A 17,998-nucleotide genomic window follows, 5' to 3' on the forward strand; every position below is an offset into this window, starting at 1 on the left:
GTTCCCCCTCTGCTGACTCTCAAATATCTTTTAAGTAGAAATTAGGGAGAAGGAATAAATACAGTAAGACTGAAAAACATTCCTATCAGTTTAATGTCACTATTTGAGTCTGCATTGTGGCTGTAATTTAAATGAATATTCACATGGCAAGGGTAAGTTAGTGATTCCAGATTAGTCCCTTGCAAAATGGCACAGAGCCATAAATGGCAGGAGTGGCTGGGGCCAGTCTCTGTATTTCTAGCAGACATGCCAAGGGTTGAGGGAATTTCAATGGGACTTCTTCCCACATTAGTGTTGTGATGATTTGTCTGGCCTTTTTCCATGTGATGTCTGACTTGTGCATGTTTCCATGCAGGACAGCCAGCCCGTGTTTGGTTCTGTAGAGGTTACATTTCAAAAGATCAAGTTAAAAGATTTAAATTTCCTGGCCCAGGCATCTCACAGTTATGTGAGCTGTATGAATGAAGTATTATTCCTAATAAATAATTAGTTGAACAAATCATTGCTGTTGGTACCCTTAACCTCAATGAGACCTGTAATTCCTCAGCATTCTCGTGCAACAAACTTCCAGCTTCCAGATTAGAGTTTTACCTGTGGTGCAAGCCCTGAAAAACATGGCTTTCTAGATCCATTCTGGAATATATGGAGGAATTTTCTCTATTTTTGCTAAAGAAAGAAGATTGGGAGCTACCAAGGAGAAAACCACTGGTTTTGTATTCCTAAAGTGTACTCTCAACATTAGAAGAAAACAAAACAATTTAAATTGCAACAAATGAAAGTAAAAAACCCAGGCAAACAAATTCCCAGACAGGGCCTGCAGTTGTACATACTAATATTTGTGTTGTCTTGGAACATTTGTGCTCAGTGATGCCAGTATTTTCTCTTAGGAACCTTTTTACCATAGGTGACTGATATCAGTAGTATTTTTTTTAGTAGGAATTCCCTAGAGATCTCGAAGTGGAAAAGAGTGCAAATTTTGCTTTGGTTGAGGGAAGCAAGGGTACTGGGATCTGATTTGGCTTTATATCAACGATAATAACCCACAGCAACTGTGGTAAAAAGCAGTAGTTGCTTGTATGTGTCCTCCTTTTTCCTTCTAACCATTCCTATTTATTGTTCAATCACAGAGGGTTTTAGAAAATGATGAAAATGCAGATGAAGTGAACGAGGAAGAAGACTTGGAAGAAGATATTCCGAAACGAAAGAACAGGCCTAGAGGACGGGTAAGTGGAGAGTTTACTGGAATGGAAAGGAAGAAAGCAAACCTCTGCTTTCTAGTGTATATTTCTTATGTGTATTATGTATGCAAAGTATTTGTCCTTGAATATATGATAGTGATAACACTATAGGTAATTTTCAGTCATATGTAATAGATTTTAATATTTTTTCAGTTTATTTTTATGAATTGCTGTGAAAAAAAAAAGGATTATTTTGAGAGTAAAAATTTGGGGGAAATTTATTTTATTATTGTACTTACAATTGTAATGTAAGCTGTAATAATTACTATGATGACATCCTGCTATTACAATGCTCCTTAAAAAAAATCTACTAATTACAGAAAAGCAGCAAATTCAGTCATGACAGCCAAAAAAGTATTAATAAAAGTAACTCGAACAGTGTTAATAAGTTTTGCAGCTTTCTCCAGGGTAGCATTTTGTGGCTGACGCTGGCTCTCTTGAGCCCATGGCAAATCTTCCATTTGCTTAAAAAGGGCAATATTTTATCCTTAGGGGACTCTGTGTCCCTTCTCTTACCTAAGATGTCTTCACAATTCATCAGGGTACCAGTTAAGTAATGAGGCCAACATTTTAAACTTGGAACCAACATTTTCAATTGTGGGCCCATGACCTAGGCATCTAAATAAACGTGAACACAAGTCTCAGAAGTTTTGAGCATTTTCATCTCTCTTTGGCTCCAGTGGATGCTGCAGGGGCACAGGAGCTCTAGAAGTACCTTTTGATGTGTTCATAGAAGTCAAGCAAGAAGGGCCACATTTTAGCCCAAATGAGCAGAATATAATAGCTTTTGAATAAGAGACATGAAACCACATTGAATACTTGCAATGTACTTATGCATCAGACCCTCTCTTTTGGTTTCTTCTTTGTTTGTTGTGTTGTTTCAGTTTTCTGCTCCTCTTTATTTTGGAGCTTAAGTCCTTTAATATAAGATCAAAGCACTTTAATAATTGGATAAGTATATATTTCACCTTCCTTATTCTCAAAATCACCTGAACCAGTTTCTTTCTTTCTTTCTTTCTTAGCCAAAGACCCCCACCTGGAAAAAAATTTTCCAGAAAAATGTAAGTTTCAGAAAATTTGTATGAACCAGTAACCAAAACCAGGAGATAGAATCAATACATGCACATAAGCTTGACTGTAGCAATCAACTAATATCGCAGGCTAACAACTCTGTTCTAATAAGTTGCTTTCATGTAAACTGCACATGCTGGTCAGGGTGAGTGAAAGGGAATGAATATCTAAGATAGATATACTGCTCAGGAGAAGGAAATTTTGTGTATTCGTATGTCCCAGACCTATATAAAGTCCTGAAATTAGTGTCACATGCAAGATTTTGCTTCCTTGATCAGGAAAATGCTACAGAAGTTTTTCTCTGTTACTGTAAGCAAAGGAGATGGAGGGTACTAGATGTCCCATTCATTTTGAAGCATACATTTATGTTTTATTTTCTGTCCTAGAACTTGCCCCCTATTAAGTATAGGAGCAGCAGGGTTGCTTTCTTTTTTCTTGCAACTAACTCCTGATCCGCTAGTGCCCTGGCTTCTTTCAGTGCAAAAATGAGAAATTTGAATAATGCCAAATACTTCAAGCAATTTTTAGTTTTGTTTGATGGCATCAATAACCAAAGCAAAATGTGGTAGAAATTAGTATTTCAAAATTAGGGCCAGGTTACCTAGCTGTTGAAAACTGGTAAGCCTGAATTGCATCTGGTCACAAGTGCTATGTCAGTTTTCTAAAGGCAGCCCTTTTCTAGCCTGAACCATTATAGGGAATTGAGGCTAAGGATTTAAAATTAGGGGACATGAAGCCCGGGCAGCTCTTTGTTTCTGGGAAGAACTTGGTTAGGGTATTTTTAGAGGGCAGAAGAGGAGAAGGACATGCATAAGAAACAGGATCCTGTGGAGCGTGACCTTTGGGGATTCAGAGGAGTGAGAAGGACTAACAGCATAAATGCAGGATTAATGCAACGGAATTACTGCTCTGGACTTTCCAAATTGCACATGCCCCTTCCTTTCCCTACAGCATGATTTTATTTTTAATCCTGGACTCTCCATCTGTCCTTTTGGCTACTCTCTCTGGCTGCTTCAGGGCTGCTCCCAGGCTGCTGGGCCATGGGTCCAGGCCTCACATGTCAGGTCTTGTAGTCTTTGCTGCATCCTGTCAGGAGAATAAAGGCAGCCATGGATGACTGAATTCAACAGCCTGGAGCACAGACAGCAAGTGTGGGGCATTCAGTTTAGTGCCTCTGGGGCAGCTCCTTGGTTTCCTTTCCCCTCAAGGCTAGCCCTGAAATCAAGGGAGCATAGGAAGGACACTGAATGCTGGAGAGATAGATTTTCAGGAGATTTTTAGTGTCTTTGCTGGACAGGGGCAATGTGGTAGGAGCTGGGCAGGGTAGGTTGCAAGGAGATATGAGATGTACACAGCTGCACCTGTACAGATTGTCTGCTCATCAGCTGGATATCCCGTGGGACAAAGGCACCAAGCACATTTAGGAAACCAAGTCCCATTGAAAGTCATTGACTTGGAAAATCCCCCCCTCTGTGTTCATTGCATGAAAAAGTGTATCTGACACGTGGTCATGCCGTGAATGCTATGCCCCTGCATTTCTGTAGAGGACAGTTTGAAAGGAAACAGCTGGCTGTAAGATTAGCAAAACTCTGAGCAATAAACCTTAAATTAGTATCATATTCTGAAACGTACCTATGTAAAAATACTACCTTCTAACTCAACAGGTGTGTTCCCAGTGTGTGAATAGAGTCAGAGCTACTGACTAGTGACAAATGTAAGACTTGACATCTTTTTCATAGCTCTGAAAAGCCAATGTAGCTGGTAAGATAGGGAAATTAGATCCTAATCTGGGTACCAGCAGAAGTATTTATAAGGGCCAATCACTTGTCCATGTGAAGACTCCCTGATGAGTTGAGGGTTGTGGATGAGCTACCATGGACTGAAATTCAGTTTGCGGCACATTTAGCAGTAGTGAGGGAAGCAAAGAACTAGCCTGGGATTGATTTCATTGCCCAGAGGGGGTTTAAAGAGCTGGCAGCCAGAGAGAAAATAGTGCAGACTAGTAGGATGATTTTATGTGATATGGTCAGTAAAGAAGCTTCCACCAAACACTTGTTGCTGAGGCCATTTCTAGGATGAAACCACTTTTCAGTTCACCCTTACAAATCTTGCTCTGCACATGTGTGCTGGACTGCACAGAGGTCTTTGCAGAAGGCAGATTTATCCTTGTCATACATAATAGTATTTACCCCATCCAGATAGCTGCAAATCCATGGCTTTCCTTTGGGACTGTGTTAAGAGTTTGACCTGAGCAATCCCAGGGAAATAACATGTGAAGTTTTTATAAATCCCTGTTTTGACAGACTTTGTCAGGCCAGTGTAAAACTGTTCCTTATTACTTCTCTTTAGATATCCAGTGGAACAAAATTCTAATAGTATTAGTTCTGTTCCAAGCTCATAGAAGAGGGATGGAGTTTCTACAGCCCCTTTATGGCTGGGTGAGAGTATTCTCAGGATTTCTACACTTTCTTCAGCTTTACCTAACAAAGCTCTGTCCCTTCCTTATTTTCACATACAAAGGCTTGCAGGATTTGACTCAGGTGGCCTTGTCTAGAGTGACAAATATGAACAGTTTAATAAGAGGAGCAGCAGAAGCAATTCTTCCATTTATTTCCCGGAATAGAGTAGATAGCAGAATTAATAAAGGACTATTTAGTCATCCACCTGTGATCACTTCCTCAAACAAAGATCAAGTCTAAAACTATTGTCATTTACTGACTGTACATTAGTGAACATGAAATAATTGAAGGCCTTGGCTCAGTTCCCAGTTCCACATCACAACTCCAGTATTGGACAGATATGAGCTGTTCCCTTGTTGACATCTCAGCTGAGAAGGGTCAGGACCAAGTAGTTTTAATGCTGAATTCCACTCTCACCCCTGGAGCTCAAGGCAGAGCAGTCTGTGCTGGAGAAACAAAGTTTTTCAGTTTCTATATCTGCCAGTTGGTTCATTTTAGGAACACAGAACTGCAGAGAGACCTTTCTGGGTAATTTCTGTTGTTGCAAGTAGCCACATTATCTAATCTTTTCCACTAACTGACCAAAACTGCTTTTTATAATTAGCCACAGTATCTTTGTCCCAGAAGGCCATTTCAAAACATTGCTTTTCAGCTAGAAAACAAAACATAACAACACAAACAATGGCCCTTTGAAAATACTGAAGGAAATAATTTGACCTCTCTTTTATTTGGGGCCTGTTTTCTGGCTGATTTAATGTTTGCAGATATCCTTCAACACCTGTTCATCTATTCATTCATTCATATTCAGTTCAGCAAGGTATTTGAACATCTTCAGAAATGAATGTGTGACGATACTCAACTGAATATGTGCTGGCAGTGACCGACTGCTATGGATGAACAGTTTGAGCTGTCTGTGGAGAGGTTCTCCACTGCATTACAAGGCCCATTAACATAGTGCACATCTGAGGAGATGAAGGGTCAAGACCACGTTGAGAAACCTGTATGGAAGCAGAGGATTTTAGTTTATACTGTATATCTTTCATAGGGGGGTGTGGGGCGCAAGGAGACCTGAGGGGTGAGGGAATACTTCTAACATTCCTCTTGTCCTTGCAGGCTCGGGGATCTGGAGGTGGCAGGAGACGGAATGATGCTGCCTCCCAGGATGATCATGACAAGCCCTATGTTTGTGACAGTAAGTAGCAACTAGACAGCTTATTCTGCTTCCAGCCTGGTCCTACCAGCTCAGTGCACTCAGGGCTTCATATTCAGGAAAATATTCTGCTGCTCTCTGACTTGCATGTTTGCCACCTGCTGCTGATGCTCTTGGTGTTTTTGCATGAAGGAAATAAAATTAAGTTCTCGGCAAGACTCCACTTTCCCTTGCCCTTTAATAAATCATCTCTTATATTTTCTTTCTCTTTTTCTGGCTTCTCTGCCTTTTGTCTTCTTTTCCCCCATGTAAGTTTCACCCTCTATTTCTTTCTCTGTTTCAGATAGTTACAAACAAAAGCATAACTCAAAAATCTCCGATAAAGGTACTTCACCCTTGTGTCTCTTGATATATTTGGTGATTCTCTTCCCTTCAGTCCTTTTAAAATCTCACTGGGCTAAATTCTGAAGGTCTTATCCCTCACTAGAAAGTAGACTTGTGGCATCATCAAAAGCTGAGCTCTTTTAAGAAACAAATAACATCTCAAATGCTTTGTTTTGATACATATCCCCTTTGAATACAGCCCTGCTGTTTGGCATCTTGCAGTTGGACTGCAGGTGAAGCAAGGCATTGCCTGAACAGAAAAATTATACTAGAGCTGAGCATCAACACTGAAGGAGGGTACCAGAGTCCTAGTATGAGTGAAGAGTCCAATATTTGTTACAAAATGGTTTGGGTTTTTTTTACAGTCTAGTCCTTGATGCCTTCCTTCTTCTTTTGATATTCTTTTTTGCTTCACTATGTAATTTCTGTGAAGGGCACTTATCTTCCCTGATTATTTTTGAGGCATCCCATCTTTAAGTCTTACTCTAGAATGTACATACAATTGCAATTTGCACTACCTTCTAGCCTGTAAGACAATAACCTAAAAAAAGCTAATGGAAGTAGGAGAATAGCAGATCTTCACTTCTGTGATCCAAAACAGGTGGTTTTGAGGACAACTAGAACTCCCTTTTCTATTATTTTCCTATCTTGCAACGTTACAGACCTTAGAAGAATAATCCTTCCTATGTCAATCTATGGGGGTATTTTCTGCTGATTTTTAAAAACATGAGGAAATAAGGAGCATGCATGGTGAATAAGAACTATATTCCACGTGTCAAAATCATATTCTTGTCTGGTGAGACCAGGTGACTGTACGTGCCCAGAAACGGAAAGACTTGCATATGAATGGGACATGACACGTGACAAAAAAATGGTCAAGAAGGAAGAGCCCTTTAAGTTATGAAGAGTCAGAAGACTTATGCTGAAGTTAAATAGCCATCCTAGTGCACTGGAAGAACTAAAATGTGTCTTCTAAGACTTCTATGAGTGCCCAAGATGTATCTTGCCGAAATCCACAGGTTTCTTTTACTGGTATATGCATATCATTCTTTATCTTTTTTCTGGAACATCCTTCTAAATCCAAGGACACTTGTCAGTGGTAGTCATTTTGAATGTAATGACTCCTTATTGTCTGATCTTGCACTGCTTTTGGATTTTACCAAGAACCCACAACATGCATAGTTGCGATTTGCACAGAATAGATTAAACATTGAAGATATCAAAGCAGGCAGCAGAAATCCAGCCTGAAGTCAAGGATCTCATACATCGTTGTATTGATGGAATTTTGCCTTGTCTTACATTTTGGAGCATAAATTTTGTCTTTGGTTTTGGAAATATAAACTTTCCTATTTCATTTGGCTGACGCTTTTCACTTTTAGGAAACTTGCAGGTGAGTCATAAGGAGTTTTGGACTCCAGACTTTGCACAGTGACTTTTCCTTTTCTATTGTAGACACCTGATAAAAGGGTTATATGACAACAGAACTCTTTTACCTGAGTTTAGAGCAGAAGGGAAGAACTGTCCCAGTTGTAATGTCATCATCCTGAAGTATATCCTGCCCTTGTTAAATTTCTATACAAACATGACATACAATTAATTATGAGTAATTGGCTTATTATCTTGCTTGGGTGGATTTCTTGGGTTAATTTTTTTCTTTGAAATTATTTGATGAATATTTTTATAGATAAAACTCAATCTAATTTTAGTAGGTTAGAAATTGGTTTGCAGTACTCCTTGTGCAGATGTTTTGGGCAGATAGGTTTGTTTTACATGGAAACGTACAGGTAAAACACAGTGTATGTATTTCCTGTTTAGGAAAACATTATTCTTTCAACCACATTATTGGTATAAATAATTAGCTTAATGGGCCAACAGTTTGCTTTTTCTGCAAGTATTCTGATATTTGAGTTTTGAAAATGACCATAGAGAAGAACGCATAAACACAGTTAAACCAAATTAATTTTCTTATAAAACTGTAGGGGCACAAAAAATTATTTATAGTCAAAAACTACTTTGCTCTTTTATCATATTTACACATTCATATTTATGGGAAACAAGAATTTATCAATAGATTTCATCAGTTATAAAAAGGTTTTTGGAAAAAAAAACTAGGCTGTGTGTCAGTAAGATGATGCAAGAGTGATGCCCAGCTGGCAAGACCCCTTGTGTTGGAAAATAAAAATGCTATCTCTGAAAAGACCTGCCTTTTTCTCTAAGAGGCATTCAGACATACACCAGTATTAAGCTTGGTCCCAACATTAAAACTGACTGGAAATGTGTAATTTCTATGTGGTAAAGGTTTTCAAAGCGCAAAATATTTTGTCCTCCTGCGTTTTTAGGAAGAGGTGGTTGGATGTCTGCTTTGTGGAATGAAATATTCTGAAATACTTAATCTGGTTTTATTGAGCATATACTGTAGTAGAAGTTCAGAATAAAATGTTTGACCGAAGCATCAATAAAATTACTAGGAAAATCATGAAATGCATTGTTTCATCACATCACCAAGTAGAAAACTAGGTGGTCAGATTTTCAACCAGTTGCACTGGATAGTGCTGTGCCTTGAGCTCCCTTGGAATAGCTTCAATAACAACAGTGGCAGGGAAGCCTGGTGGGAGATAGGAGACTGCAAATGGTAATGTAGCCAAATGGCCCAGCAGTTGTGTGAGACCAGTCCCAAATGTACCTTGAGCAACTGGCTAGGAGAAGCAGCAGGTGCCTTAAAGAAGAGTGGAAAGTAGGGCTTGAAAAGCAAGGCAAAGCCAAGCCTCTGATGTCAAGCAAGTATGAGGTAAACTACTTCATGATAAACAGAACATGTGATTTTTAAAGGAGGTTCAGGGTGAATGAATGAATGAATGAATGAATCAATACCTACATGTTTCATGAAAACTGATGTTATGTCACTGTCAAATATTCAGCTGGGGAACCATTATTTCTACTGAGCAGTCTTCTTAAATAGCCTTCTACTATTTTAATAGTGTTTATTATATATTACTTACTATTTTTTAAAAAGAACAACCCTCCCTGAAGTTTTATCTAGAAACTTGTATTCTGGTTTAAAAGTTGCAATCAGTTGTAGTGCTTGAGTTCCATGACTCCAAAGTCTACTTCCTTTATCCAGAGAAGTTAGTCTTTGCTGAATCTCTCCAAGTTACTAACTTTCCTGCTGCCCCTCCTCACTTATATGCTTTCATCAAGTTCCCATGGAGACATGGGACTATGTACATAATTCCACCTTTTTTTTTCTGTTTTACTCTACCTATGGAAGATTTCCCTTGCCCACCTCTAAAACCCTTTTACCCATATGTCCTCATCTCCTTTTAGTTTTATTCCCATATAAACTATTTTAGCATAGAAACTTATAGTTGTATCACATCCTTTCTTTGTAGAACTGTACATTTTTTTGTAGAACTGAGACTGAGCTGTACATTCAGATCCATTCCTTGTGCAAAATGAGCATTGACTGAAACCTTCCTAGAATCTCTGATGGATCAGTGACTAATGCAACATTTTATGTACCCAGAGACACTGACCTTGCAGTATTTTGTAGAAGCTGATTCTTTCATCAAGAACTTAATTCTAAGGTTTCTCTAGTTACTTAACCTACATTTTCTCTGCTGAAGTCCAAGACTAGCAGTCCTTGCACTGTTCCTAAGGGATAACAATGTCTTCTGTGTCTGTCAACAGTTACTGGGACTTCTTTCAGCTGTATTTTCTTCACGTCTTTTACTAAGCTTATTTCACTTGGAAAAACTCCAAAAGGCCTTTTTAAAGTACTGGTAGCCAGAACAAAGATAAATGTGCTGTTCTGAGGACAGAAGCATTTTTGAAGATGAGTGGTTGATAGATCTATATGTATGTACAATTACTTTTAGAAATTGGATTTATGCAACTTGCTCTGTTATATATCCACAAGAGGCACAAGGATGGCTCACCTAACAGGTTATTTAGTAATCACTGCCTGGTATTATCCTTTCTAGTGAATTCCTAAGTAGATAAGGAGTAAGATCTAGAATAAGATGCTTGTTCAGATGAACTTGACAAACAACTCTCACACCATAGCTGCTATTCTTGGCATCCATTGACTACATTATTGGTAGAAAAGACAAGATTAGATAGGTAAGGACATTTAAATTTATGTATTTTTTAAAATACAGAATAACAGACATGGAATAGAACACATGGTAAGAGGGGAACAGAGTTGACTCTGGCAGTTGAACATTTTCTACTCATGTTGGATAGTTGTTTTCACCTTTGCTCTGGCTAGCGACCCATTTATTGAAATGTGCACAGCTGTATTGTTGAGCTGTGCATGTTTTGCACTGGGGGTCAAAGTTACTGTGATTTTAATACAGCAGGTAGATTCAGGGACTTGTCCTCTGGGGGCACTGAAACAAGGACTACTGACCTCCCTATTCTACCTGCAGAAAACTCCCTATGGAATGGGTTACTAGATATCTGCTCTCATACTACAGGTGTATAGTGTGAAGTACTGATCAAAGAGGGATGAATGTAATGTCCTTCTATCAGTAGAGGTCAAAAATGCACTGTTAATATTTGAGATCTCTAGATGTGCCAGAGTCTGTATACAACTGCAACAGGGGAGACTATATTACCAAATCAGTGCAAAACAAGGACAGGTTTGTTGGTTGTTTTTTTTTTTTTTTTTTTTGAGTGAATGGTAGGACAGGAAGCCAAGTTTGAGGAATAACTTCCTGCCAAAAGTTAACTCAAAATTTAATATTTGACACAGCACAGTGAGAAGAAAGAACAGGAGGCAACAGAGAAAAGCAAAGAAAGACAATGAGGAGGCCAAAATTCAGTGACCAAAAAAAAAAAATATCAGCATGTATTCCTCCAGTTTCCTGTTTCCACTAAAAACATGGATTGTTTCCTTCTGTCTCATACTGGTGACAGATTGTGCAAAATGTATGTGGAGAGCTGGCTGGAACAAGGCTCACAGGCTGCCAAGGACCAAATGTGTAACTATTTCAAAATGACAGCAACACAGCCATTAGATATTTGATGAGGAAGTCTTTTAAGTCATACATTTCAAATCCCTCTTTTAACAGGAAAGTATTTTAAATTAATTTTACTCACTGAGAAGTAAAAGCAGAGTGAGAATTTGCTTATCCAAAGAATTGCAAGGTGCTACAGCCCAGAACTTAGAAGAGAGCTCTCTTTTATGAAACACTCAATGGTTGCAATTATACTGTTTCCCCCCCCGTAATGCAGTTGTGTAACATCTTCATATCAGTCTTCAAATTTGAAGGAAAGTAAGGTTCATCATAGGAGACTGTCTGGTGGCCTCATAAAAAAAAATCTCCCTCTTCCCCATTTGTGACATTTGGTCTGCACTGCTGTATTACTGCTTACTTACCCAGCTTGTTCCTAAGGCAGCATTCATATCAGGTCACAGCAAAAATATATCCTTTGAATGCAGGAGGAATTGGAGTGGCTTACGTTCTACAAACTCCCACTGTTTTTATTGAGCTTGGCTACCTAATTAAAGATCAAGTCCACTTCCCAGTGCTGAGATTCAGGGTGAAATCTACCACATGCAAGGATGATGAGCCTATCCAGCAAGGAAAATTGAAGATAAAAAGTCAAAGCTGCTGAAAGGAAGGCCACTGGACAAAATTTATGAAAGGCACACTCTCACTTGCTATGTGTGAGCTGCATAGTGTTAAAAAGTAATCAACAGCATGCATTTCAGACTGGGAGAACCAGTCCTCACTATGCTTTTGTCAGCTCTAAGAATGAGAAAGATGTGGTGTAAGCACTGGTGGGGATGCTGGATTCAAGTCCTGCTAATGAAAAAAGATCACTGTGTGGGCAACTCAGCCCCTCTGCGGTTCTCTTTTTTCAGAACTGAAATGAGAATAGTATTTCCCACTCAGGAATGTGGAGGAAGATTAATTAATGTTTGAAGAGCCAGTCTGCAGTGGGAAGAGTTATATAAGAACTAAGTGTTTATTAATGATCACCCTTTTGTAGAAACTACTTCTTAGCACAGTGATATGGTAGATTAATAAAATGTGCTCTTACCTGGAAAATAAGAGATTAGGGTGAATTCAGGAAGATTCAATCTTTTGGAGAAACCATGAAGTTCTGACTTAGCTTTCATTCTAGCAAAGTCTCACGGAAGCCAATGGTTCTTTTGCCTGACTAATATCATGACCCTTTCCTCCCTGCAAAAGTCTAATTTGTTTGAGGAACATGAAATCTCTCCAGTTTCAATTCATGGCATTGCTTCAGACTCTTTTCATGACACAAAGTGAATTTGAAGAATGGAAAAATCTAGACACCAAGAATAAAGACTGCTGGAACTGCAAATATTTGGTTCTACAAATGATCTGGTAGGACAACGTAAACCAAACTCATCTGCCACAGTTCTGATTATAAAGCCCTCCAAATCAAATTCTCACAAGGCATATCTGAGACTACTGTCACCCTTGAAGGCCACCTGGAAGTCCTCACAATGGAAAGGACTCAGCTGCAGAATTACTACTACCTCAGCTTATACTGATACTTGCTTTTTCCTGATGTGCTGATACTGTTTTGCTGAAGAAGGATGAGTCTGGAAACCCATCTGACTTCCTGTGTCATCCTTAACTGCATAGCTAAAATCCCTGCAGGATCCTGTAAGGAATGGAGTAAACACCACAGTTTTGGGACTTGCTGCAGGGAATGCAAGTCTCCTTTTGTGCACTGATCACTTGATAGTGTTCTGGAAATAATTTGACAGAAGTCTTTGAGCAGTATTGGTAATTCATAGCAATAGAATTATATTTTAACGTTCTTCTTTGAATGCATAAAAGTAAGTGGGACAGAGTAAGATACTTCACGAGCCAATCCAGCTTATCTAGCAGATGGTCAATCTGCTAGAAATGTAAATCTCCTTCTCCATTCTAAGAAATACTGCAACATTTATGTAATTAGAGGAGGTTACCATTCTGAAACAATTTAAGCAGCGGGCTCTCTTTGGGTTGATGTTTACTTAAGTGTTATGCTTTTCCACTATTCAAAACATGGGGAAAATCACACAGAACTGCAGATATCTTGTTGTTTTGACTTCTGTTCAGCATCTGTTCCACTGCTTGTCCTTTGCCCTGCAGGACCACAGAGAAGGACAAGTAGTTTCCCTCTCCAGAATGCACTGGAAGAAAACAAGGATGGCACTAGAAGAAGGGAGACTGATGTTTTGTGGAGAGTATGCATCTAACAACAGTCTAGCTCTTCAAAATGTCTGGCAATGGAGTTAGGTTTACATGGGAAAAATGAAGGCAGATGCTTCAAAGAATGGTTGTGCATATCTATATGAGTGTTTTATTTCTCTCAATATTCCCCCTTCCCTCCTGCAGGAGGTCTCATTTTTAAATCAAGGCCATGCAAAGACTTAAAAAATCTGTGACTGAGGACAAGACATACTGCACTTCAAAGAAACTTCTGTCTTGTTATGATGACTCTGGGATCATCACCTTGCACAATGAAGAAAACTGGGATAAAAGTATCTAATATTCCAGATCACTCATACGTATCATGAGCTTGTTTTACATGTTTCTAAAAAAGAAATGCATTTTCCTTGAGGGAGTTTTTAAATCAGTTAGAAGAGATTAAGAATGAAATATATTATTGTAACAGGCTTTTATTTAAAATTTTCTGTAATCTGTTCCAAAAGGTGGAACATCAGTTGGTGTTTTCTGAGTAGAAGCAGAAAGGTATAAAATTTTAAGTTTTATTTATATATAAATGAATAAATGGGATGAGAGGATTTGTCATGTTTTTTTTGTTGTTGTTTTTGGTTTTTTAAATTTTTAAAAAAAATTTATCTGTGGAGTCTTTGACATTCCCAGACTCAGGTGTCTGGAGAATGGGAAGTAAGTATCTATATATGTTGCAGGATACATATTGGAGCCGACTTAAGTTTTTAGGAGTGGATGGACATTTACTCCTTGGAGATCCTTTTCAGGGGGTTATAAAAACAGGATTCTGTTCTCCCTTCTGGCACCATTTCCTTTGGACTTCTAAGCTATGCAGGACAGACTGCTGGACATGATATTTATTCCTGTGTGAAATCCTTGAGGTTAATCAAGGTAATAAAGTGCCTGAAAATGTCTCTGGGAGTAAAAACTTGCAAGAAGAGCACTAAACTTTTTGTCTTTGTTTTCTAATCTTTTAAATTGGCAATATTTGTATTTGGTAGACAGAATAGCTGTATAAAAGAAAATGAACATTCAGAGAATGCTTTGAAAATGAAAAGTGATAAATTTTTGAGATGATAATGTGAATTAAAAACTTTATAGAAAATCAATTTATATGTAATGAATCTTATAATGTTGCCTGCCCTTGCTGTAAGCTCCCTGTGAAAATGCAGACCTTTCATCACCCTGGGTTGCTTGATTCTGTCCTTAATATCTGTTGACTTAATCCTAAAATAAATGAAAGTTCAGAACCAGCATTCTCTGTCACACATTATATTGTTTATTGGGATGCCGAATATGAAGTTTACCTGGGCAAATAAGTATTGATACCACGTCTTTTTTTAGCAAGAAACTGTGGATGATTTCCATCTCCTTGTCTTAATTGGGAATCTGTGAATAAAGCTATTTATTAACCTTTTAGAGAAAGTCTTTAAAAAAAAATCCCAGCTGTTTCCTTTTTTCAGAGATCAGTAATGAAGAATATAATATCCTTTCTTCTCAGTCTTGTTCTCATTGCTGTGCTTTGTGCAGCATCGCCACTGGAACTGGCATCTCATTTAATTTTATGTGCAGTCTTGTTAGTAATCTTAGCAGAGAGGATTAGGGCTCTGTGATCTGCAGGGACTGAATGTGCATTTGCCTAGGCCTGTGGGAAGGACTTCTGGCAGCATGGTGGGAAGAAAGCTTGTCTGGGGACCTGCAGCTGCAGGGCTGCCTTCTGTCACCTTCCACCAGTGCCCACTGGAAGAGTTTTGGGCAGGCGCATGGAGCGCGTGGTGCCATTCTCAGGGGAAAAGGGAGCATTACTGGAGAGGATGCTGCTGTGGTTGTAGATCACACTGATGTTTCTATTCTCTCTTCCCCTCCCTTATATCTCCTTTCCATCTAGTCTGTGGCAAGCGTTACAAGAACAGGCCTGGGCTGAGCTACCACTATGCTCACACCCACCTTGCCAGTGAAGAGGGTGATGAAGCCCGCGAGCAGGAGACACGCTCTTCCCCTGTCCACCGAAATGAGAACCACAAACGTGAGTAGGATTTTCCCTTTGCCTTTGACATCTTTTCAGGGGTGTTGCCTCCACCCTGTCTTTGCCTCGGGGAGTCTTGTGTTATTGCCTGGCTCAATTGTGAGTGATTGGGACCTGGATGCTTGGAGCTAATCAGCCACAGCTCACACGGGTGCTGGCTCAGCTAGTCAGAAATTCATTTCAAACCCAGCATTATCTCTGCAGCAAGTCACTTTTCCATTACTGCTCCTGTGGGGAGGAGGTGGCAAGGAGAGGGGGGAAAAGAAGAGATGCCCAACCTGCCCATCATTAAGCAGCCTCCCAGTGGCTCTTAGTAAGGATGTCAAAGAAATACACATCCAGTAGTTTCAGGGGGCTGCCTTTATTTTGCCTTTAAATAAGAGATATTTATCAATGTCTCAGTTTTTCAGTATGAAAATAACAGCACCTTTCTCCCTTACACCTTCACCTGCTGCACAAACAGCTTACCCTCAACTTTGCCAAAGCTGCTTCTTAGTTACAGTTTGACAAAAGCTATGAAAACACATCAGTACTGATCTGCAAGGAGGAGAACTGGAACATGAAGGGAAAATGTGCCTCAATTTCCCACACTGGTATAGCGCTGAAAGAAATCTAAGTGGTCCAAATTTTTATGTGATGAATCACATATGCTCAGTGTGAGCATAAGGTCCATCACCCTATTTGACTGTCTCTTCTATACTCCTTGGGCACGGAACAAGAAATTAAGGAGACTTAATTGTCTAATTGAGACTTGTTCTGTCACTGATTTTTGCAAGTCCCTAATCCCCTGTTTCTCAGTTTTTCCAGAGTGCAGTACTGTGTGATGGTTGCTGTGACCTTGGGATTTGTGTAGATAGCTCTGTTCACTTTCAACAAGTTCTTTTGGATCAGCAAGTGATATGTGTTATTTTAGTTCAAAGTAATAAAGCAATAAAATTCTTACTGGGAAAAATATGCAGAAAAACGCTTTCTAATACCTTAAGAACTGCAAGAAATATGGAAGTAGGAAAACGTCTTTCTAAGCAGTATAATTGATAATTGTCCCCAGGGAGGTATGGGAGGGGGTTTCCTTCCTCCCAAGCATCTGCTACTAGCCACTGTCTGAGCTTGAAGGACTGTTTAGTGTGATCCCACTTGGCAAGCTTTATGTTCCTGTCACTTTTATGCTCTACCTTTTAGTTATTCACATGTTTTGTAGATTCACAGCAAGAGTAATTTTGACTTCTCCAGCTGTTGATAAACTTGAGCTGTCAATGCACTAAGACTGACTACTTGGGCAGGCAGGGGAATGTCACTGTTCAGCCAGTAGCTTTTGCTTACTTAACATTTTCATCAGCTTTGGGGGCTTTTTGGTTGGTTGGTGGTTTTTTTTCCTGAGTCTGCAGTAGCCAGTAATAGTTGCATACCTAAGAGGAATATTGCAAATCTGTATTGAATTAATGTTGATAATGGTCTTGTAATAGATCCCCAAAGAAAGAAGGGTAGTGTCCCATGCCCTGAATTCAGCTTGACATAGATTTGATATCAGAAGCGATTTCAGTCCTTGTGTCTCTGGGGTTAGGAAATGATGGAAGTTATCAAGAAGAGCTAGAAAACCTATGGTAAGGTTAGGAGCAGCTGACTTTGGCCCATGGTAAAAAAAGTGTGTTCTACACTATGGGAAATAGTAGCATGAGAGCTGTTTGGGCTTGTTTTTTCCCAGAGCATGTGGCAAAGGGAAGCTGCTGTTGTGCAGATCCATAAGCAGGCAGAAATTTAGAACCTTTGGGGTAAACTTCTCTGATGCTCAGATTCCTGAGTGGAAAGAGTAACCAGCCAGGAGCCAGTGAGGTATGGGCAACAGCCGTGCAAATGTGCAGATCAGCCTTGGGGAAAGTCCCAGATGCTGGAAGGTAACTGTCCCAAATGGTTAAGCTGTCACAGTGGCTGTTTGTTCCTTTTTTGCCTGTTTGTATGTTTACAGCCTTGAGCTCAGATCTTATATCTTTGCTCTTCCACTTGGCAATATTTAATTTATGCTGCCATTTATCTTCCATGTGAATGCTAATTGTCCACATTGCTAATGTGCAGTCATTAAATGGTCCCTTTGTACAGGGGGATGGTGGGGAGCCAGAGCATCAGATCCTTCCTCTCCCCTCAGAACTGCTAGGCATGTGTTATGAATTAGATTTGACAGGTCTGCAGCATTGTAGGCCCTGAGCTTCAAGAGTCCTCTCTGCATGGGGGGTGGGGTAGGTGGGAGGGAGGGAAGGCAGAGGCATGTTAATCCAAACAGCTAATCCACAACCCACTGAACAGGAGGACCAGAAATATGATGTAGAGTAGGATCTGGTTATTTGCTGAGCAGTGTGTCAGAGATATGAGCAGCCTGATTTAGAAAAGGGAAGGCAAATCAAACCAGCCGTTTGGAATTTGTGCCGTGGGAGGTGAGCACTAGGTCAGTAAAGTTCAGGCAGGCAGCTGCA

At 39.6% G+C, this 17,998-nt stretch overlaps 1 protein-coding gene across 9 annotated transcripts in view; it reads left to right on the forward strand.

Annotated features, from left to right (window-relative positions):
* The window catches only part of DPF3 (double PHD fingers 3), a 100,547-nt gene that overhangs the window by 30,850 nt on the left and 51,699 nt on the right, over nt 1–17,998 (forward strand). For 4 of the 9 annotated variants that reach the window (XR_002001859.1, XM_019007003.2, XM_019007002.1 and 1 more), the window contains exons 4-8: nt 1,128–1,223; nt 2,261–2,299; nt 5,882–5,960; nt 6,262–6,303; nt 15,396–15,533. Coding sequence is in view for 8 of the 9 variants with exons in the window: in XM_019007003.2 (XP_018862548.1) it covers nt 1,128–1,223; nt 2,261–2,299; nt 5,882–5,960; nt 6,262–6,303; nt 15,396–15,533 (394 nt within the window). In the remaining variant the exon portion in view is untranslated. The remainder of the gene's footprint in view (nt 1–1,127; nt 1,224–2,260; nt 2,300–5,881; nt 5,961–6,261; nt 6,304–15,395; nt 15,534–17,998) is intronic. The other 5 variants (XM_015630962.3, XM_019007000.1, XM_019007005.1 and 2 more) reach the window with 3 other exon arrangements.

This window comes from Parus major, chromosome 5 (genome assembly GCF_001522545.3).
Source record: "Parus major isolate Abel chromosome 5, Parus_major1.1, whole genome shotgun sequence".
Lineage (NCBI taxonomy): Eukaryota > Metazoa > Chordata > Aves > Passeriformes > Paridae > Parus > Parus major.